The 23,444-nt window shown below is 44.9% G+C and overlaps 2 protein-coding genes across 5 annotated transcripts in view; one reads left to right on the forward strand and one right to left on the reverse strand.

Moving 5' to 3' along the window:
* PMS1 (PMS1 homolog 1, mismatch repair system component) overlaps positions 1-10,585 on the reverse strand; it is a 75,607-nt gene extending 65,022 nt beyond the window's left edge. The window contains exons 1-2 of the mRNA XM_064157962.1: positions 10,432-10,585; positions 347-529 (exon numbers count right to left, since the gene is read on the reverse strand). Coding sequence (XP_064014032.1) covers positions 347-529; positions 10,432-10,563 — 315 coding nt within the window. The 5' untranslated portion in view covers positions 10,564-10,585. The remainder of the gene's footprint in view (positions 1-346; positions 530-10,431) is intronic.
* A 2,516-nt stretch (positions 10,586-13,101) lies between these two features.
* ORMDL1 (ORMDL sphingolipid biosynthesis regulator 1) lies at positions 13,102-23,087 on the forward strand. Of its 4 annotated transcripts, none has more exons than XM_064157925.1 (5): positions 13,346-13,435; positions 14,325-14,389; positions 15,224-15,590; positions 19,549-19,700; positions 21,561-23,087. In XM_064157925.1, exons 3-5 carry the CDS (start codon positions 15,417-15,419, stop codon positions 21,694-21,696), a joined length of 462 nt encoding a protein of 153 aa, XP_064013995.1. In that variant the 5' UTR covers positions 13,346-13,435; positions 14,325-14,389; positions 15,224-15,416; the 3' UTR covers positions 21,697-23,087. The 4 variants fall into 4 exon arrangements, with proteins under 4 accessions (XP_064014022.1, XP_064013995.1, XP_064014014.1 ...); XM_064157944.1 differs by having other exon boundaries at positions 15,410-15,590; XM_064157952.1 differs by lacking the exon at positions 14,325-14,389 and having other exon boundaries at positions 13,102-13,435; positions 15,410-15,590.
* The last annotated feature ends 357 nt before the right edge of the window (positions 23,088-23,444 follow it).

The following is a 23,444-nucleotide window of genomic DNA, read 5'->3' on the forward strand; positions in this document are numbered from 1 at the left end:
ACCAGGAATCCTGCATCTATGCCCTGATACAAAAGCAAAGGATACAGTAAGCAATCTGCCCCTGACCCATCTTGCCTGAGGAAAATAAACAGAGCAATGCTGTGACCAGTATGACAGAGAGGCAGGACTGACACTAACAATAAATGCACACTTCTTCCTAATCATATGCCACGACTTCTGGCGAGGGAGAAAACGCAGGATGGACAAGCCCAACTTCAGAACACACATCCCTGGCAGGCTGCAGGAACAATGTAAAGTCTCTGCACTCTTATCTTAGCAAAACTTGCACAAACACAAACAAAAGCACAGCAAAAAAAGACCAGACACATTTACAGTAACTGCTTACCTCTGAAATAGAGCAAACTGATCCCAATGCTTCCCCACGAAAACCGTATGTTGTCAACCTGTCCAGGTCCTCAGAAGAGCTAATTTTTGAGGTGTAGTGTTTAACTGCCATAACTGGGACATCAGCAGCCTTGATTCCATTGCCATTGTCTCTTACTTCTATTCTGTTAAACCCATAATTCTCCTGCAGAAGAACAAAGGAGCACTGAAACAATCCAAAGAATAAAGACACAAGTTTGAAGTAGCCAAGTTTACAGCTTCCAATCATCCACAGAAGTGGGGGTTTTGTTTACTTGGAGAAACTGAGCAGCTGGAAAATGGTAAAACAATGATAAGTGCTGCAAGTCTCAGGCACAACCCAGCAAGCTGTGAAATAAAATGTCTGAGTTTCCATTCTCTAATATAAAATGTCTGGGTTTCCATTCTCTAATATAAAATGTCTGAGTTTCCATTCTCTAATACTGTTTTCAAGTAATCCAAAATTTATCATAAAATCAAACAATGGCTTAGGTTAGAAAAGACCTCAGAGACCATCTACTCCAGTACCCCTGCCACAGCCAGGGACATCTCTCAACTAAACTTGGCTGGTCAAGGCCTCACCTAATTTTGCCTTTAAAACATCCAGAGAGGGGCATCCATCACCCTTGTACTGAAGAACTTCTTCCTAAGATCCAGTCTAACCCTACTCTCCCTCAGTTTAAAACCATTCCCCCTCGTCCTGTTGCTAGACACCCTTATGAAGTCCCTCTCCAGCTTTCCCATAAAATCCCTTCAAGTACTGGAAAGCCCCCAGCACCTTGTCTTTTCTAGGCTGACGAACCCCAGTTCCCTCAGCCTATCTTCATACAGGAGGTGTTCCAGCCCTTGGATCATACTTGTGGCCCTCCCCTGTATTTGCTCCAACAGTTCCACATCCTTCTTATAACTGAGACACCAGAACTGGACGCAGTACTCGAGATAAATGCAGTCATTGAGCTGCATTATGGTATCAACCTTATTTAGACTTCCTTCAGTCAAAATAATCTTTTGATACAAAAATAGTCATATCACAAAAAATCCCAGGAAAAAAAAATCTAAATGTTCTACATCACTGCTGTGATGGTTTGGGAGTTACCCATGCCCCCACACAATGAATTCACCCAGACTAGACTCAGCCAGATGGAGGTTAAGGAATGAAGCACATATTTACCAATGTATTACAAATATTTACATCTATATACAGAAATATGCAAGCTAATACTGAAACACAATACCCCTCCCAGAAATCAGAGTCCCCAGGAGGGGTTCCCAACCGCCCTTCCACCTTCTTTCCACTCTCTACCTTACCCCAGAGTCTGCCTTATGTGCAAGGTGAGTTGTAAGGATTGGCAAGGGGAGTTAGAAGCAGAATGATTAGTTGGGTTACACGGATCCAAGAAAAACCTCAGGAAGAAAACACAGACATCAAACTCCAACAGACAGAACTGTCTTATCTGTGTTTATGTCCTTGCTTTTATACATCACAGCAAACCTGTGAGTGAAGTAGACATCATCACTGTTTTCTTTTCACAGCCTGTAATATTTCTCCTCATTAAAATACTCCAATTAGCCTCAAACCAGCACAATCTACTCCTGTCTATTTCACTCAGAGTATTGCTGAGAACTGTCTAATCTAAAACAATATTTACAAAAATGAATATTACAAGCTAAGATTGCACTTCGTTCCGGCTACCTCAGATGTAGGTGATTCAAAAGCTCAGCAAACAGTTTGTCTCCTCACAGACGAGACGAGAACAGGGACTGCCAGGTGACATTGGGTTAGGGCTCACGTACTGTAAATCCTCTCGCAGGTTCTATCTTTGGACGCCAGGTAAAACCTAGAACAGAAAACTCCTAACAGCTTGTATTATACACTCTGAATTTAAACTCTCTCAGCTAAGGTCAGATTTCTCTGTGGAATACACTAGATTTCACCATTCTCCTGCATTACCCAGTAGGTGTGACCAGGACCTTCAGCAGACACCACCCCTATGATCAGTCACCCTTCACCTGAAGGAGAAAATACCCAGTTTTTCCTAACAGATTCTCTTCATGTACAACAGGAACTTTATCACCATCCACTGTTTGCACCAAATCTGATTGTGCAGGTCCTGATCTGTTTACTGAACCTCTACAATTTATCAACCAGGTTGCTTGTGCTAAATGCTTGTCCCAATTTTTCAAAGTTCCACCCCTCCTTGCTTTTGAGGTCGTTTTTTGCAAGCTACTGTAGCACTCGATCTTCCCTGAAGCTGGAGCATAATAGGGTATGTGATAGATCCACTCAAGGCCATGCTCTTCGGCCCAGTTTTTCCACAAGATTGTTCTTGAAATGAGTGCCATTGTCTGACTCGATTCTCTCTGGAGTTCCATGTCTCCACATGATTTGTCTCTCCAAACCAACAATGGTGTTACGTGCAGTAGCATGTGGAACTGGATAGGTTTCCAGCCATCCAGTGCTGGCTTCCACCATCGTCAGCACATACTGCTTGCCAGAACGAGACCAAGGTAAAGTGATGTAGTCAATCTGCCAGGCTTCACCATACTTGCACTTTGACCATCTATCACCATACCATAAGGGCTTGCTTCACTTAGCCTGCTTAATAGCAGCACAAATGTCACAGTCATGGATGACTTGGGTGATAGTGTCCATGGATAAGTCAACTGAGCTCTCACGTGCCCATTGGTAGGATGCATCTCTGCCTTGATCTGCCTGCTGGTTGTGTTGGTGTTCCTCAGTGGCTCTGCTCTTGGGCACGCGTGCATCTGTGTGCTGCAGCTTCACTGGCATTCTCTCCAGCCATGCATCAATGTCCTGCCATAGATCAGCACACCAAATAGGCTTTCCTTTCCTCTGCCAACCATGCTTTTTCCAGTCCTTTAGCCAACCCCATAGAGCACTGGCTAGCATCCATGAGCTGGTGTAGAGGTAAAGGATAGGCCAATTCTCATGTTCAGCCACATCAAGAGCAAGTTGGACAGCTTTTACCTCAGCAAATTGACTGGATTCACCTTCTCCATCTCTTGCTTCAGTAACTCTCCTGGTAGGACTCCAGACTGCTGATTTCCATCTTTGCTTGTTCCCAACAAGACGACAGGAACCATCTGTGAACAAAGCATAGTGCTCTTCCTGATCAGAGAGATCACCATAACAAGGAGCTTCCTCAGCTTCAGAGTTACTCTCTCCTCTGGAGCTTTTGTACAGTCTGTGCCTTCCAGCCAATTGGTGATCACCTCCACCAGACCAGGTCGGTCAAGATTACCCATTTGTACTCGTTGGGTTATCAAAGCCATCCATTTAGACCAGGTTGCATCTGTGGCATGATGTGGTGCTGAACCTTTGACTTTGAACATCCAGTTTAGAATTGGCAATCTAGGAGCTAAAAGCAATTGTGACTCAGTTCCAATCACTTCAGAAGCTGCTTTCACTCCTTCATAGGCTGCTAGTATCTCTTTCTCTGTTGCAGTATAATTTGTCTCTGAACCTCCGTAGCTATGACCCCAGAAACCACATGGACAACCACGTGTCTCGTTTGGAGCTCTCTGCCAAAGGCTCCAAGTTGGACCATTGTCACTGGCAGCCGTGTACAGAATGTTCTTAATGCCCAAACCAGTTTGAACAGGTCCCAAGCCCATTGCATGGACTACTTCTTGCTTGATCTGATCAAAGGCTGCTTGTTGCTCAGGTCCCCACTTGAAATTGTTTCTCTTACAAGTCACATCATGCAGACGTTTGACAATTTGACTGAAACCAGGAATGTGTAGTCTCCAAAATCCCACTGCACATAAGAAAGATTGAGTCTCCTTCTTATTGGTGGGAACTGCCATGGTGGAGACTTTGTTGATCACATCCTGTGGAATGTGACGGCGACCATCCTGCCACCACACTCCCAGAAACTGAATTTCTCTGGCAGGTCCTTTGACCTTGTCTCTCTTAATGGCAAAACCTGCTTGCAACAGAATGTCAATGATTTTGTTACCTTTCTCAAAGACTTCCTCAAAAGTTTGGCCCCACACAATGATGTCATCAATGAACTGTATGGGCTCTGGAGCTTTACCTTTCTCCACTGCATTGTGGATGACTGAATGACAGATTGTTGAGCTGTGCTTCCACCCGAGGCAAACAGTTGAACTGGTACTGGATTCCTCTCCAGGTGAATGCAAACTGAGGCCTGCACTCCTTTACTGTGGGAATAGAAAAGAAAGCATTAGCAATGTCTATGGTAGCATACCATTTAGCCTCCTTCGATTCCAGCTCGTACTGGAGTTCCAGCATGTCTGGCACAGCTGCGCTCATGGGTGGAGTCACCTCGTTGAGGGCACGAAAATCAACTGTGAGTCTCCAGTCGCCCGTAGGTTTATGCACAGGCCAGATGGGACTGTTGAAAGGGGAATGAGCTTTCACGATGACAGCCTGACTCTCCAGTTGATGAATCAGCTGATGAATGGGCAACAAAGAGTCACGGTTAGTTCTGTACTGCCTGTGGTGCACAGTCTGAGTAGCAATTGGCAGCTCCAGATCCTCTATGCCATGATGTCCCACAACTGCAGATTCATCTGAAAGTTCAGGTCAGATGGACAATTTCAATTTACCATCCTCAGTCTCTACAGATGCTATTCCAAAAGCCCATTTGTGACCTTTAGGATCTTTGAACCTACCTTGTCTCAAAAAGTCAATTCCCAGAATGCAAGGCGCATCAGGACCAGTTACAATAGTATGTTTCTTCCACTCTTTACCAGTTAAACTGATCTCAGCCTGTAACTTAGTTAACTCTTGAGATCCACCAGTGATTCCAGAAATAGTGATAGACTCTGTCCCTTTGCAGTTTGACGGCAATAAAGTACACTGAGCACCTGTGTCAACTAAAGCCCTGCATTTCCCAACTTTTGAACTGCCAGGCCACCTAATGAATACATTCCAATAGATTTGGTTCTCTCCACTATCCCTTTCCTCCTCCTGGCTGGAGGCAGGGTACTTGGAATAATTGCAATTATTGGAATAATTGCAGTTGCTCTGGGGAGCTGAAGAAGTGACAGCTATCTTTCTGGCATTGTTGCCTCTGTTTCTGCCACTCTGCAGTTCCCTGACTCTTTTCAAAAGAACTGAAGTAGGTTGACCATCCCACTTGTTTATGTTCTCACCAAAATGGTCACAAAGGATTACCCAGTGACCCACGTGATTGCTGATGTCTAGACGGAATTTGTCTCCTCCTGGGCTGTAACTGCCTTGCAGGAAGTGGGTGTCTGTTCCCGACAGCAGAAACATGCACTCGTTCAGACGATGAAGGGATGGGATCCTCTGCCAGACTGGATATGGAGGTTTTAAGTTCCTCCTTCAGTTCTTTCATGCTATCTTTAATGCCATCTTTTATCTCTGTACCCAGAGTTTTTATGTCAGAGACTAGGGCAGAATGTGACAAGCTGTTCTCTATCTGTCTCAGCTGGTCAGTGAATTCACTTCCTTCACAGCAAACTCCTTCTGAAGCTTAATTCCCTGCTCAATTGTGTTCCACTTCTTAGCTGCCCATGGCAAATCATCTTGGGAAGGATATCTCATAGCCACAGCCAACAGGAGGCATGTCCACAAGCTAACTTTACCAAGAGGACTTGTTAAGTAATTGTCCATTCCACTCTCCTTTGTGAGTGGCCCTAGCTGCTTTGCAGACTTGTCTCCTACCTGTAAGGCATTTGCAACAATAGCACATCATCTCACCAGTCAGTTTAGGACTGGCTCTCTTGATTCCCTTGCATATTCTTTCCAACTTCCCTGATCAAATTGAGGGGATCACTGGAATCCCAGATGTCATCCTTCTCCTCTTCCTCTGGTTGTCCTTGGCCCAGAAACAGAACTTTCTTAAGAGCACTCTTAAACTCCTCAGAGCCATCCTCCTTCTTGGCAGTCAATCTCCCATAGCTCTTTTCATCGCTGTATTGCAATTCAAGTGTATTGGCCAAATCTCTAAGGCTGTATTTCTCCTCTTCTTCCTGATGTACCAGAGGTCCCCTTCCATAAACCCTCTCTTGAATTACTCTTTGTCAAATGCTTGATCTCGGCTTGTGCTTTTGTGAGAGCAGGAAAGGTGGTAGATGTTCCTTCTAGTGGGCCTGAACTGCTGTCTGTGAATTTGAATTTGGTTTAGGGTTAGAAATTGCTGTCTGTGGATTTGAACAAAGTGAGGAAACGGAGACTTGAACAGCTGGACTTGGTCTTTGACCTCCTACCACACCATTGTCAGCAACTGAGACTTTGGCAGTTGTCCTAGAACCTGTGCGAGGAGGTGTAGCAGCAGACATGGCAGCCCCTCCAAGCTCTCCCCTTGAACAGAAATTGTTTTGAGAAAGTTGCTCGCTATCTCCTGTGGGATTCTGGCCAAGCACTCCTAACTCCGTTTCCCCAACTTGCAAACTCTTCGAACACTCCCTCCTGCCTTTCCCCAGCTGTTTTTCTACGGAGGCGACAGCCAAATTCTTGACACATAATACAGCAATTAGACATAAACCCATGATTATTAGATCTAAGATCACACATGATCAGTATACCACTGTATTACATGTGTAGAACTTGCTACAGGGATGTGGAATTTCAGTTTTGGGCAGAATTACTCTAATCAGGGATGCTGAATAAGTTGCAGCAGTTGTAATATTTCCTGACTTACTAAAAACAGAGTGGGTAACAGTTTCAGGAATATTAAAGCCAACCCAACCAAGACAATAATCTCCAAAATCCAAGAACGTTCCTTGAATCTTTCTCCACATTAAATCAAACAGAAGAGACCCAAGCTTGGCAACAATCCAGGTATCATAGTCCTAATGGATAAAAAATTGTCCAGACCAACCAGATAAGCTTCATTTTTTAAATTCCAAGCCTAAGTAGCAATCAATGAAGTTGAATTAGCCCCATGTTGATGTGACAGAAAAATAAGATGCGACGGTTTGGGAGTTACCTGTGGAAGCATTTCTTGCTGACAGAGGACATGATTTGATAAACATGAGCAACCTGTGCTGAGAAGAGCGTCCTTGAGCTCATCTTGGAGGCAGGAATTAAGGTGATGAAACAATCCCCACATCCAGCTGCAAGGGGGTAAGATCTGCTGGCCACAGGAGGCTGGCCCTACAATTGTTTTCTTTAAGCCTTAACCTATCTGTACCTTAGACATAGCCTTAAACCTTCCACATGTACCAATCTTAAAGTAAGTTAGCTGTGCACACCACTTCCAAGTTAGCGTATAAGACGCTGTATACCCACAATAAAATGGAGAATGATCTAACTATACTGATATCCGCCATTACTCTGGCTGCCTTTCCACCGACAGTTACCCACCCTCACACACAATGTATTCATCCAGACTAGACTCAGCTGGCTGGAGGTTAGGGAATGAAGCTTTATATTCAGAGCTTAGCACAATATACAAGCACATATTTACAATATATTACAAATATTTATAGCTATATAAAGAAACACAATACCCCTCCCAGAAATCAGAGTCCCCAGGAGGGGCTCCCAACCACTCTTCCACCCTCTACCTTATTCCAGAGTCTGTCTTACATGCAAGGTGAGTTGCAAGGATTGGCAAGGGGAGTTAGAAGCAGAACAATTAGTTGGGTTACACGGATCCAAGCAGAACAGCAAAACCCCAGGGAGAAAACAGAGACATCAAACTTCAACAGACAGAACTGTCTTATCTATGTTTGTGTCCTTGCTTTTATACATCTCAGCAAACCTATGAGTGAAGCAGACATCACCACTCTTTTCACAGCCTAAAATCTAATCTTTTTCATTAAAATATTCCAATTAGCCTCAAACCAGCACAACTGCTGTGCACAGTTGTGCAAAGGGCAAGTTTTCTCTTCTCCACTAGTACCTACAGCAGAAAAAGCATCAAATCTCATTTACTCTCTGACAACCTGGTAAAGACAGGTTGGTTTGGTTTAGAAATACAGGAATTTGGACTGCATTGAACTAACAACAGAAATCCAGGCGACTCATGCACTGGAAATGGCTGAAGATGGTCTTTTCAATTGTTTTGATACCTCTCACTATAGAAACATTTAGTTATCACCCCGTGAAATTTCAGCACAATAGGGGTTGGAAGTGACCTCTGGAGATCATTAAGTTCAACTCCCCTGCTGAAGCAGAGTCACTCAAAGCAGATTTCCCAGGACTGAAATGTTCAATTTGGTTTGGAATCTCTCAAGAAGATGACTCCACCACCTCTCCAGGCATCCTGCTCCAGTGTTCTGGCACCTTCACAGGGAAGAAGTTTTACCTTAAGTGCAAGTGAAACCTCTGTTTCAGTTTGTGCCCATAATCCCTTGTCCCATCAGTAGCCACCACTGAAAAGAGCTCAATCTCATCCTCGTGACCTTCACCTTTTGGATACTGATCAGAACTGATAAGATCCACTCCCAGTCTGCTCCTCTCCAGGCTAAACAGCCCTGGGTCTCTCAACCTTTCCTCATCATAGCCATGCTCCAGTTCTCATCACCTCTGCTACCTCCCCTAGAATCTCTCCAGTAGTTCCCTCTTTCCCTTGAAGTGAGAAGCCTAGACCTGGACACAGTACCTCAGATGTGGCCATACCGGTGCAGAGTAAAGGGCAAGGAAACTCTCCCTTGAGCTGCTGGCCACACTCTTTATGAACCTCAGGATCCCACAACCTTGGGCACAAGAGCATGCCAAAGGGCTTTCTTCTCCATCTATCTGCATGGCTCTGCATTGGAACTCCAGTAAGAGACAAGATTTGTTTAATCATTTTTGAAGGCTCTAAAACTTTCTGTTGACTTCTTGCAGTTTTTGATTGGCACACAGGATCCAATTCTGCCCCCAAATGCAGATGCACTGCTCACTTTGGAGTTACTCATGAAACAAGATACTATGCAGTCTAAATATTGAGAGGACAGAGGTCATCACAAACCATAGTGATGACAGTTATCTTCAGCTCACTTGAGACAAGTAAGTATGTTTCTTGGCATCTGCAAGAAATCAAACTCCAATGGAAAACACTTGTGGCTCATTCAGAAAAGACAGCTGTGGCATGGACAAGGAAACAAGCTGAAATTCAAGTTCCCTCCTAACTGAGAGCATCCATCTAACACTTGATTCCAGAGCAGGTTATGCACTGTTATTTGCAGACTGGCAATTGGATGCATCTTATAAAATCAGTAGCTAGAGCTCAGTATGTGATAGTTTATACTACACAAGTATCTAGCACAGCCATCAAACTTTTCCACTGTTTTAATTTTCACCTTCATGGCCCTATTTTGTACTGAGCATTAAATATGCCAGCAAGTCCAACCCTGAATCAGTACAATTCACAGAATGTTTTAGGGTGGAAGGAACCTTTAAAGGTCACCTAGTCCAACTCTCCCATAGCGAGCAGGGACATCTTCAACTACAGCAGGTCCCTCAGAGCTCCAGTCTGACCGGGAATGGTTTCAGGGATCAGGCATCTACAACATCTCTGAGCAACCTGGGCCAGTTTCTCACCACCTTCACAATAAAAATTCTTCCTTGTATCTACTGTATATCTCTCTCTTTCAGCTTCAAACCATCACTTCTTGTCCTGTCACAACAGGTCCTGCTAAAAAGCCTGTCCCATTTAAGTACTGAAAGGCCACAAGAAGGTCCTCCTGGAGTTTTCTCTTCTCCAGGCTGATCAACCCTCACTCTCTCAGCTTGTCCTCACAGCAGAGGTGCTCCAGACCCCAGATCATTTTTGCAGCCTCCTGTGCACCTGCTCCAATAGGCCCACACCCTTTTCTGTGTTGAAGGTCATAGTTTAAAACAAGCAGTTAGAAAAACCTATTTGGAAGTAGGAAAAGTATTAAAAGGTGACTTTTTTCCCCAAGATATATTTGTGCTCCTGAGTGTGTCTCACTGTTGCAGTGGGGGCTCAAAAATGTTAAAGGAAACTGATTTGGGACCATTTTTATTTGAGATTAAAACACACTGTCAATACATCCTCACTCCCCAAACCACAACAGCCTACAAAACAAATACACAGGACAAAAACTCTCCTTGCATCTTATTTTCCATCCAACTCTGCAAGAGAAGGAAAGAGGACTCACCAGTTTAATATCGATATTTGTAGCATCTGCATCCAAGGAATTTTCTATCAGCTCCTTCACCACATTGACAACTGATGTGATCACCTGAGAGCTTGAAAGCAGACGAATCGTCTCTGCTGACAGCTGTTTCATAGTGGAATAAGACTCAGAGAAGCTGCGCAGAAAGATAACAGAGGAAGAATGTCAAACCATGCATTACATACACACTTTCCTAAGTGATGGTTTCATGGCAAGTTTTAAGTGTAGGCAGAACACAACGTTGTGGATGAAGAGCCAAATCTTCAAGACACAGCAAGGCTCAGATTCCACTGTGCTATATGTAGGATTTTAAATATCATTGAAGAAATATAACCTGAAGGCAAATGTTTTGGAATTGGGAAAGAAGCAAGGAAGAGGCACAGTAGCGCAAGTCATATGGAACAGCAGTATGATCTACTGGCAACAATGAAAACCAAACCAAACCCAGAAAACCGGTGTGCCCTGTCCTGGCTTGAGCTAGAACAGATCTAATCCTGCTCAGCAATTTGACTTCTCTGCTTGGTGCTGGCACTTTGTGCAGTTCAGGGCATGCTTGCACAGAAAGTGCCTGCAGTGAGAATGCACATGGGGAGAGGTACTGACAAGGAGTGGGGTCCAGAAAGGCTCTTGCTTAGACTTGCTCCTGTGCAGACCAAGGGCACTGCTAAATCTTGTGTGCTACATTGAGGGTGTAAAATAAAAGGGCTGCACCTGCAGGGAGAAGGGGATAGGACAGGTGACCCTAAACCGATCAGTAAGAGATTCCATCCCATGAACATTGTATTCACCAGGGATCACCAGGGTCAGGCCTCTTCTAAGGTCAGCATCCCAGGAGGACTTCTGTCTATTCTCTCTGGAATTGCAATCCACAAGTTCCTGAATCCAGTTCTTGTCTGCCACGGGGTCCAGTTTGGGACTTCCCAAGTGCCTGCCCACAGCATCAGTGGTGACACTGACTAACTGTCATCAGAGGTCGGGTTCAATATTTGCTTTGTACCTGTTTCATTTTATTGTGATTATTTCCATTAGCGCTGGTTCTCTTTCCCAACCCATCAGTCTCTCTCCCCTATTCCTTCACTCTGAGAGGGAAGAGGGGTTAACAGAATGTATCTCTCACTCATTTAGTGGCCAGCCCAGCCCTAACCCTTGACATGCCCTCAGCTGGGTCAGTTTATTTCTCTTTATCTTCCACTTGAAAATGGAGATGCCTCATGTTATAAAGCTAGAGGAGATTTTTAAAACTTATTTCTATCACTGGAAACACTTAAAAATGGCTAGAGAATTTCAGCTGCACTACAGAGGCACTCTACTATGAATATATTCTAAGTGTATCTGCACATTTTTTGCATACGTTTTTGTTTGATTACCCAAATGGGCAATATTAACCAAGCTCCAAGAAAATTTTTTTTCAATCCTTGTAGCCTGACACACTCAAGTCCAGTTTTTCATGCATATGAGAATGGGTGGAGAAAGAGGATTGCCTGACAGCTCTTTGCATCTTAAGAGTGGTTCAGGTTCTTTGCTAGGTCACATTACATAATTTTATTTACATCAAAAGGCAAACAATCCTGCCAACTCATTCCAAGCCCAGACTGCACACTCAGCACCTGTCCCAGGGATATGAGCACACGTGGAGGAATGGAGTAGACCCAGATCTCCTCCTGATGCGGCCAAGACACAGTGAAGGGCTGCGGCCAACACCCCAGAGCACCACTACCCTACAGGATATATGCAGCTGATACCACCATTGCAGGACACTTCTAACATAAACACAAAAGACAAAGCTAAACCGAGGTTAACTGGGACGGGGAGTACAAGGGTTTGGAGAAAGCAGCATCAGAACTTTTTAAGAGGTTTTGCTTTATACTTGTTATTTAGACTCCAAAGGTGGTAAACAGATCTAACTATTCAGTTTTCCACCAACGAAATTGGGAAAGGCACAAAGGAAGGCAGACCAACTACTGATCTACTAATGACAGGTGCCAGATCACAGCAGAATGCCTCCACCACAACATGCTGACAAAACCAAGGGAGGATCTTAGACGAGAAACGCTGCAGATCCCAAAGATAAGTTTTCCATGAGGCATAACTCTTACAGGTTTCTGGGGACAGAGAAACCAGCTTCTGGTGTGCCCCCTTTTTCTGCAGCCAAGCGACCCTGTGCAGGGCTGGTGGGTTTGAGCTCCGCCACTAATGCAATCCTTTTACCCCTCTAAACGAAGTTTGACACCTCAGCAACAGGCCAGTATCGCAGGTCCTCGGGTAAAACCGCCAACAAAAACTCCTTCGGCTTCACAGACGCCTGAAGCAGCACCCACAGCCCACTCCAACAACCGCCTTTTGCACGTACTCGGATAACTCCTCAGCTGATGAACGAAAAAAGGGAGGCACTATGCAGACGGTCACTTTCGAGTTTATGTACAACACAACGAGTGCTCTGAAAACACAGGGTAAGGGAGAGGCGTGGATGGCCATGAGCAAGGCCTGGCTGCCGCCCCGGCCTCCGGGCCTCACTCCCCGACAGGGCCCGGCACTGCTTCGGAGGCGACTGCCGCACCGCGGCCCACCAGACCGAGGCCGAGGCCTAGGCCCGTCCCTTTCTGCCCTGGGCGGCAGCCGTTCCCGCCGCGGTGCCGCCGGTGGGGAAAGACCTCCCCTCCCCGGCTAGGCCCTGGTGGAAGGCGGCGGTTTCCCGCGCGGCGGGCAGGCAGCTGCCCTGCCCTGCCCTACCCTCTCCCGCACCGCCCCTCCGCTCTTCCCGGGAGCCCGCGTCCCGCACGGCGCCAAATCTGCGCTACCTGCCCGTTTGCGGCTCTCACACCGCCGCCGCTGCTGCTGCCGCCGTGGGCGGTGCGGGCGGCCCGGCCTCTCCCCGCCCCTCGCTGACAGCCCTGCCCACGAGGTCGCCGGCGGGCGCAGCCTGCGGCTGGCGAGTCGTGGGCCGCGCTCTGCTCCGCTTCTCGGCGCCCGGCGGCTCTGCGGAAAGGTGGGGTTGCGCTCGGAGGGCGAGCAGGCGGGCTCAGCTGGGCTGTCGCTGCTGTTCGCGCCGCGGTGCTTGCGAGCAGGCCGCAGAGCGTTCGGCGGCGGCTGCTGAGAGGCCCAGCTCTGAGGCGAGCGGCGGCGGCCGGTGGGGCGGGAGGAGATCTGCCTGGGAGCCCGCACGGTGCGTGGCCGGGAAGGGAGGCGGCTCTCGGAGAGAGCCCAACTCTTGCGGGCACAGCGCCCCGCTGCTTTTGTGCGGACAAGGGCCTGGCCGTGAGAGCTGAGAGAAGGTGCCCATCTAGTGAAACATGTAGAATCATGAGGGAAAGCTAGGAGGAGATCATAGATGTCAGGGGTTGGAAGGGACCTAAAGACATCATCGAGTCCAACCGCCCTGCCAGAGCAGGACCGTACAATCTAGCTTAGGTCACACTGGAACACATCCAGACAGGCCTTGAAAGTCTCCAGAGAAGGAGACTCCACAACCACTCTGGGGAGCCTGTCCCAGTGTTCTGTCACCCTTACAGTAAAGTTCCCCTTGTGTTGAGGTGGAACCTCCTGTGCTGCAGCTTACATCCATTGCTGCTTGTCCTATCCCGTGGAGCAAGTGAGCAGAGCCTGTCCCCCCCACTCCTGGCCCCCAGCCCTCAGATATTTATAAGCGTTTATTAAATCCCCTCAGTCTTCTCCAGACTAAACAGCCCCAGGTCCCTCAGGCTCTCTTCATCAGGCAGTGCTCCAGTCCCCTAATCATCCTTATAGTCCTCTGCTGTACTTCTGCAGCAGATCCCTGTCCCTCTTAAACGGGGGAGCCCAAAACTGAATACAGTACTCGAGACGGGGTCTCACCAAGGCAGAATGGTGATGGTAGATGATGTCCCACTGTTGTCTAGGTACTCACTCACCAGTAGTGCTGCACCCCAGGGAGACAGGAACAATCTTGTTTCCTGCATCTCAGGTAATGTGTTCCCATTTTGAAATCCTTTGTAACTGTTGATTAAAATCAGCTGTGTCCTGTTCAGTGTAGGGTTCATCTATTTTTATTCTACAGCTCGTTGTTAGTATTTCAAAATACTCAAGTGTTACAGGGCTCTGAAACACTAAGAGAGCACAAGAGAAATACTACCATCAAAGGGAAGCTGGATTTGGTGTTTGAACAGTGCTTTCATAGAGTGGTATGGAAGGCAGGTAAAAGATCTCCATCGCAGGCCCATAAATTAATAAAAGTAGTCTCACAGCTGACATGAATATGAAGTACAGCATGATTTTTTTCCCTTTTTAAGTTTTCATTACAAACATTAGTGCAGGAGGAGGACAAGAGTGTCAAGTCCACCAAGCTCTGTCTGTCTCCTGAAGAAATTAGCATTGTGAAATTGTTTTGTGTATCTCTGCCTGTCTATCAGTCAGAAAACTTCTGAACCCATTGGCTAATTCTGACTGGATTTGAAGGATGGAAATATCTGTCTGGAAACTAACAGATGGGGATAGGGGCAGGGGGGAAATCTGCACTCTGCTGCAGAAAAAGCAGGCAGGAATTGGTCTGTGTGGATTCTTCCTAGCAGTTGGTATATGCAGAATTAGTCACTACTCATTACATGAACAAGAAACAGGAGGAAAATTGCCTGATAAGGGTAGAGGAAAGGATTGCAGATGTTGAGGTTGAAGAAGAGAGGACAAAAGTTACAAAACCTGATGTCTTGCAGGTTTGCAATTTCAGCATACTATTTTTTTTAATGTCACTTCTGTAGATGGCTTGTGGATTTTATTTGTTTGCTTGCTTTTAACCAAACAGTTCCCTGTTTGTACTGACTTCTCCACGAACCACACTTGGAAGATTTCAAGACACCCCTTGCTTTAGGCTCTATGCTCCTCCCAGACCTGCTCATTTATGCCAGGCTTTCCCCACACTCTCAACCTGAGTACGCCAAGTATTCCTCTGTCACAGTCATCTCAATCCTCAAACAGATGTGTTTTGTAGAGTCAAAATGAATGTAGGAGTCGCCCACAGTGAGGTTAATCCAAACACGCGGGTGATGAACAGCCGTGGAATGTGGCTGACATACGCTCTGGGAGTCGGCATGCTGCACATTGTCTTGCTCAGCATTCCTTTCTTCAGTGTCCCTGTTGCCTGGACCTTAACAAACGTGATTCACAACCTGGTAAGTACTCCTCTTGTATCAAAATTGGAAAAGCTATTTATTTGTAATAGCAGGAGAAGAGAAAAATGGTCAGCCGTATGGATAATGAATTCCAGCTAGCCAAAATGCAACCTCTACTTGGCTTATCCACTGTGTTGGCCATTTTTGGGGGGGTGGATTGCTATGTAATTGCTTTGGGCTTAAGCATAGAATGGTTTAGGTTGGAAGGGACCTCAAAAATCCTCTAGTTCCATCCCCTGCCATAGGTCTCGAACACCTCCAGAGAGAGAGCATTCACAACCTCCCAGGGCAACCTGTTCCAGTGTTTCACCGCCCTCACTGGAAAGAACTTCTTCCTAACATCTGGTTTAAATCTCCCCTCTGCCAGTTTAAACCCATTGCTCCTCATCCTGTCATTACAAGACCGTGTAAATAGTCCCTCCTCAGCCTTCCTGTAGGCCCCCTTCAGATATTGGAAGGCTACTACAAGGTCTCCTTGAAGCCTCTCCAAGCTGAAGAGCCCCAACTCTCATAGCCTGTCCTTATAGCAGAGCTGCTGTAGCCCTCTGGTCATCTTTATGGCCTCCTCTGAACTCCCTCCAACAGTTCCATGTCCTTCTTGTGTTGGGGGCTCCAGAACTGTACACAGTACTCCATGTGGGGTCTGACGAGAGTAAAGAGGCAGAATACCTTCCCTTGCCCTTATGTATGTGTATATATATATATATATATATATATGTATGTGTATAGCTTATGTATGCTTTTAAAAGGCATTTAAGGTAGAATCTTGCAGACATAAACTTATCATGCCAACTGACTTCCACAGTGGTTTGTATATTACTATGCTGTTAATAAATGTATATCATTATTATTCAGAAGTGCATGCCATATTATTATAATAGTGTAGTGTTTATTATTGTATTTATTAATCATTACTTACTATTATATTATTTGTGTATTCTATTACTCAGCTGTACTGTATCCATAAAATACATTGCAATTTTAGTTCTTGGATATTATCTACTAATGTTTCTACATAAACGTGTTATTATCCCAAAATGTTTTATGTCAGCACTTTACCCATTTCCTTGGACAGAAACATTTGTGGTTTTTTTCTCTTTGCTTTAATTTCTGGTCAAGCTAGGTAAATTTTAGCTCACAATGACTTCAACATACAGCTTTTTCACTCTGCGTAAAGTCATAGAAGGCTGTAGGTTGTAAGGGATCTTTAAAAGTTGTCTAGTCCAACCCTCCTGCAGTCATCAGGGACATCCTCAACTAGAGCAGGTTGCTCAGAGCCGCAAACAACCTGACCTGCTGTGGTTTCAGGGGTGGCACATCTGCCACCTCTCTGGGCAACCTGGACTGGTGTCTCACCACTGTCAGTGTAAAAAATATTCTTCCTTATATCTAGTCTAAATCTCCCTCTTTTGGTTTCAAACCATCACTCCTTGTCCTGTCACAAAAGACCCTGCCAAAAAATCTGTTTCCAGCTTTCTGCTAGGTCCCCTAAAGCACTGAAAGGCCACAAGAAAGTCTCCCTAGAGCTTTCTCTTATTCAGGCTGATCAACCACAACTCTCTAAGCTTGTCCTCAGAGCAGAGGTGTTCCAGCCCTTGAATCATTTTTGTGGCCCTCCTCTGGACCTGCTCCAACAGGTCCACATTGTTTATGTGCTGACAGCTCCAGAGCTGGATGCAGTACTCTAAGTGAAGTCTCACCAGAGAGGAGCAGAGCAGCGCAATGTAAGAATAATCTTACTTGAAAGTAGTAGGAAAAACTGGACCACCTTGACCCAAGCTCCCAAACCATTTATTACTCAGTGGGTTATGATTTGCATGTTGACTTTGTGTGCAAAATCATTTGGAAGCTTAAGACATTAGGAATCTTTCTGCCTCCTCTGCCCTGGTTGCTGTAATTTTGTTGTAATCATTCAAGTACTGCAAGCCTGAGAAAAGAGGGCCATAATCCAGCAGTTTATGTCATCCTCAAGCTTTGCTAACTCAGCTTTCTATGAGGAACAGCAAAGAAATCTTGACCAAAATAGAGCTTTTTCCTTATTTAGAAAAACTATAGTTTGTTTTCAAGACTGAGGTTGGATAATATCCACCTGAATCCTTTAAAAAAAACCCATTATTTTTAATTCTATTTGATTTTTTTTCATGTTTGTAGGTGAGTTTAAAACTAGTAGTGAGATTGTAAGCCTCGTTAGAGCATTTTGTACTTTGTCATGCCTGACTTTGGAAGACATGGGCAGAGACTAGAATGACTTAAGTGTTTCTTAAACACCTTAGCAAATCATTGCAAGGAGCTGTAATGACAACAGGGATGTGAGGATTCACTGGCAAGGAGTTTTCTAGTGGAATTCTAGAAGATGAGTGTAACACTAGCAAATGAATATAAGCTGCACCTTTGGATATTTCAGCATATTTGGTACTTTTTCTTTTTGGAAGTAGATCCTTGAATGGTTCGACAAAGCAAGAAGTCTTGGATTTTCACTAAGGGAAAATTTAGCTGACCTTGAAAGTGGTTTTGGTGGTCTTCCTACAAGTACTAATGTGAAACAAGGCATACAGTAAGCATTTGCATCTGTCCTGATAGTGCTTTTTTGGTTAAGCTATTAAAACAGGTGCTGCAAGCATCATAAATCAATGATTTAATTCAGCAAATTAATTCTCTGGCAAAGGGGGCTGCTAGAAAAAAAAGTGGAAGAAACTATGAGGTGACTTGCTCAAATTTCACCTCCTTTGTAGGAATTCAGAAGAAATATATTGTTTGTGTTTGATTTTGTTCTTTCTTTATAAATCTTTCTGTAACAATTTATGTGCATGAGAAAGAACCCAAGAGAAAGAAAAGGAAATCTTTGTTATTTCCTGGCCAAAACTCATGCTTGGAGTTGGTGTACTCTCTGTAAGAGAACACAAGTGGCTGTGGAAACTGGAGGAGGGCAGACTGCCGTGTGTGAAATCGGCGGGTTCAAAGTGATCTTTAACAGGGCAGTCTCGGCAGGCTCCCATCAAATAGGTACAAAGTCCAATGTGGTGAAGACGATGAGAGGGCTGGAGCACCACCCCTATGGGGACAGGCTAACAGAGTGGAGGCTGCGCAGCCTGGAAAAGAGAAGGCTCTAGGGGGACCTTATAGCAGCCTTCCAGTACCTGATGGGAGCTACAAGAAAGGTGGAAAGGGAATTTTTATGAGGGCTTGTAGTGATAGGACAAAAAGGAATGGACTGAAGCTTGAGGAGGGCAGAGTTAGACTGGATATTAGGAAAAGAATCTTTGCTGTGAGGGTGGTGAGACACGGGAACAGGTTGCCCAGGGAGGTGGTGGATGCCCCCTCCCTGGAGGCGTTCAAGGTCAGGTTGGATGAGGCCTTGAGCAAGCTGCACTAATGGCTAGTGAACCTGCCCATGACAAAGGAGTTGAAACTAAATGATTTTCAAGGTCCCTTCTGACCTAAACTGTTCTATGAATCTATGCAGGAAAAGCAGCCAAGACTGGACAGATGGTATTGCACTAGTAGTTGGTGTTCCAGCTTCTGAGGGTTTTATGTTGGTGGGGGGCTGAGCAAGCTTTCAACAATCCTTATAATATTGCCAGTATTTGTAGATTGAATGTTGCTTTGTGCAGCCTGAACCACATAACTCTGTTAGCACTGTTAGGGAAGTGTTATATGTAAATATACATCATCAGCCCTAAAATGGTTAAAAAGCTGTTGATTTCACACCACTTTTACCATCTGATATAGAAGACAAAGCACTGGATTGGATGTCACATAGGGCTAGACTTTGACTTTAGCACTGTCTACACAACCTCAAATCACTTCTTGTCTCTTCCTCTTTAACGGTTTGTCTTCACAACCCTGCAGCTCTTCTGGGTGGGAATTAATTTTCTCTCTCTTTTTTTCACAACACCTTGACCAATATAACAGTTACAAAAATCTGCAGCTCAAAGTTCTCCTTTTTCTCTTCCTCCAGGGAATGTATGTGTTTTTACATGCAGTAAAGGGAACTCCTTTTGAAACACCTGATCAGGGGAAAGCTAGGCTCCTGACACACTGGGAACAGCTGGATTATGGAGTGCAGTTTACATCTTCAAGGAAATTCTTCACAATCTCTCCTATCATTCTGTGAGTTACAATCTGTTATTGTGGAATAATTGAATCATCAAGCCAGGGTTTCAAAAGCTGCAGCAAAATGGGTTGTGAGTCAGATTCTAAAAGCATTTTCTCTCTTTCTGTGGCTCATTTGTCTGTTTCCACGTCACAGATGTAGGAATAGGTATTTACAGGCCATACCATCAACAATTTTTCTTCCTGTAGCACTTGACACTCCACATACTGAGGTCAAGGTTTGTAAACAGTTATTAATGGGGCACATTTGAAAGACCATAAACACTGGGAAAACTTACTGTTAACTCTTGAATTTCTTTTAAGACTGTGACATTATGAAGATTGAAAGTCTTTAGCACACAGAAGCATTTATTAACATTTTGGAACTTGTGAGTCAGGAGGAGCTCTCTTTTGATGGGGTCCAGGCCTTTGCATGTTGCCTTTGCCTCCTAAAGGTTGTCTTCTGTGTACATAAGTTACTTAAGAAATGCTATACCTCCTGTCTCTGTTGACACAAGTCTGATTGTGTAACAGAGAAATCAAGTAAGTATTTCACATTTGAGAAGTCTCTCTGTTTTTCACTGAAGGAAGTTGTCCACTTATACAGTGGAGGGGGAAAATGCTGCATAGTGTTTAGAAAGTTGGGTTACAAGTGATACAAACTGAAAAAAATCTGTAGTGAACCCCTCAAAAAATCCTCTTTCCTCAGATACAGCTTTTCCTACTTCCTATCAGTAAAATGAAAATATTGGCTGAAAGCCTGAAGGAGTTGGTAGTCAATTGGGTTTTCTTGCATCTGAGTGGGTCATGATCTAGCTTTACTAGATGTTTTCTGGAAACATCTATTGGGTGGAAGGCATTTTAAAATCACAGCAGTCACAGATGTGCTCAGCAAAAATTATTTTTGCACTGAAAAATGTTGAATGCTTTGTCACTGAGCTTGCCAGGATAGCAGATTTGTGTGATCTGGTATAGGTGATCCTGCTCTGGCAGAGGGGTTGGACTACATTATCTTTTGAGGTGCCTTCCAGCCTCTGACATTCTGTGATTCTGTGAACTGCAAGTATTTTGGTAACAGGTTTGGCACAATTGAAAACCTGGCCATAAATATGTGGCTGCAGACATCAGAGACTCCAGCTTGAGGGGTGGGTAGAATTGCTCAAGGAAAATGCTAACAGAGAGTTGCTTTTTAGCACCTTGGTAAGTATGAGGAGGAAGAGACATACTTCATAATCTTGCCCTATATATGCTAGAACCTCTGAATCACAGGATGGTGGATGTCAAAAGTGACCTCTGGGGCTCATCTGATCCAACTCCCCTCCTAAAGCAGAATCACCCAGAGCAGGTTGCCTAGGATCAAAATATCCATGTGGGTTTGGAGTCTCTCCAGAAAAGGAGACTCTGCAACCTTTCTTGTCAGCCTGGTCAAGTGTTCTAGCTGTCTCACAGGAGAGTTCTTCCTCATGCTTAGGTGGAACTTGCTGCATTCCAGTTTGTGCTCACTGCCCCTTGTGCTATCACTGGGCACCAGTGAAGAGAGCCCAGCCCCATCCTCTTGCCCCCTGCCCTTTAACTATTGATCAGCATTGAGAAGATACCCTCTCTGGCTGCTCTTCTTCAGCAAAACAGCCCTAAGTCTCTCAGCCTCTCCTCATCAGAGAGATGCCTCAGTCCTCTCATCATCTGTGTAGTCTGTAGTAGTTCCTTGTCCTTCCTGAACTGGGGAGCCCAGACCTGGAGCCAGTGCTGCAGATGTGGAGCAGTCAGTTGTTAGCTAGTGAAATCACCCCAATTGCTGAAGCACTTTTGTCAGACGTGCTTTATTTGGTTTTCAGACAAGGCTGTCACCAGCTAAGCTTGCTCCCTCTTCTCCCACAGATATTTCCTAGCAAGTTTCTACACCAAGTATGATCCAACACACTTTATCCTCAACACAGCCTCCCTCCTGACTGTGCTTATTCCCAAGCTGCCCCAGCTGCACGGTGTTCGAGTCTTTGGCATCAATAAGTATTGAGCAGCAGAAGGTTTGATGCTGACTGCCCCTGACATGGCTCCTGCTGTTCCTGAGGTGAAGGAAATGAGTCGCCTGCTGTGCTGTGGATCTAATCTTATTCAGTGAGAAACGCTTTTACACCTGAGACACAAATCCTACTTCCTGCAGCATTGTTTGAGATGAAAATTGAGTTTATAAGAACCAAAATGAATCACAAACCTCCAGAAGAAAGATTCCCATGAAGAACTGGGCAGATCCAGCTCTAAAGCGTGATCCCTACTAAGACTTCATTATGCCTGCCTGATGCAAGTGACTTGCAAGGAAGATGTGAGCAACAGCTGCAATGGGGAGCAGCATTTCACCTGAAATGGAGAGCAATGTTTCTCAAATAGTCAGTCAACCATAATGCAGATGGTAAAGTTAGGTGTAAATCCAGGATCCTTGATGCCAAGAACTGGTGAGGCCACACTCTGGGAGTGAAAGTAACTTGTATCTGCTGTATGGGCTGTGGGTGGTTGTGCTTGTTACTGTGTAGTAAAGGTCTGTCTCGCAGTAAATGATGTGACAGCTGCCATAAACTGATGGTGTAATTCACGCCTTATCTGCTCTTGTGATTATTTTGTCACAAAGAAGAAAGTCCTTCAGGGTCAGCTCAGAGAATTTCAACGTCTGCTTGATGGCTCAGTCCATGGACACTGACACGTCACTGCTGTTGGGTCGATTTTGTTTTGCTTGCCAGGAGACTGACTTTTCTGTCTGTAAATGGGACAGCCTAGAAATACGACATTTAAAGTGTGGATTTTTGACTGTTTTCTCTGGTACTTGACTGATAGCTTATTTTTCAGTGAGAGGCCTACAGTGGTGGAAGAAAGTGTTGCTGCTGTGTAGAAGCATTACTGTCAGAAGACATAGAGAAGCTATGTGTAGACTATAAGGTAGGATAGAAGCCAAGGTGAGCAGGCAAATCACAGGGTCTAACTTTATGCTTTTTCAGACAAAGGTGTAGATAATTTGCATGTCTTGGAAATGTGGAGGAATACTGTGGTTTCAGGGGTACTGTGTAGTACAGAGTAACCTTGCAGATAATCAGCTCTGGAACTAGACTGACAGAGGTACGTCTAGAGCTCTGAGCACTTAATGATCTGTCGTGAAGAAAGGATTAATTTTGAAGCCTCTGCTGTATATCTGCCAGCCAAAACCAGCCTGAATTTAACAGGAGACTCCATTTAAGACTTCATCTACATTTTTGATTCAGTGGCAGCCAGTGAGCTGGAGAGAAAAAACAGAATAAAGAAAAGGCCCAGTGGTGTATTTCTTGTATTGTTAAGATAATTTTTTGGCTGTTTACCTTCTTGATAGAGACATTGTTTAAAAATAAAGCTATGAGTTATGATTTTATGATTTTTTTTAAACTGGAAGTAATTTTTTGTGTTACTTGTACCGAAAGTGACAACTGGCGCTTTTAAGTAGTGGCCATCAAGGCCACTCTCTCTGTCTCAACAAATGACAAGGATCAGGGTGAGATGGGGGTGGTCCTCTTCTCCCTAGCAGCGAGTGAAAGGACAAGAGGAAGTGGGCTCGAGTTGAACCAGGGAAGGTTTAGGTTGGGTATCAGAAGAAACTTCTCCACTGAAAGGGTTCTCCAGCACTGGAACAGGCTTCCCAGGGAGGTGGTTAAATCCCCACATCTGGAGGTGTTTAGAAAAGGCAGATATGTGGTGTTAAGGACATGGTTTAGCACCAGACTTGGTAGAGAGTTGGAGAATTAA

The sequence above is a fragment of the Pogoniulus pusillus genome, chromosome 2, assembly GCF_015220805.1.
Source record: "Pogoniulus pusillus isolate bPogPus1 chromosome 2, bPogPus1.pri, whole genome shotgun sequence".
In the NCBI taxonomy this organism is placed as follows: Eukaryota; Metazoa; Chordata; class Aves; order Piciformes; family Lybiidae; genus Pogoniulus; species Pogoniulus pusillus.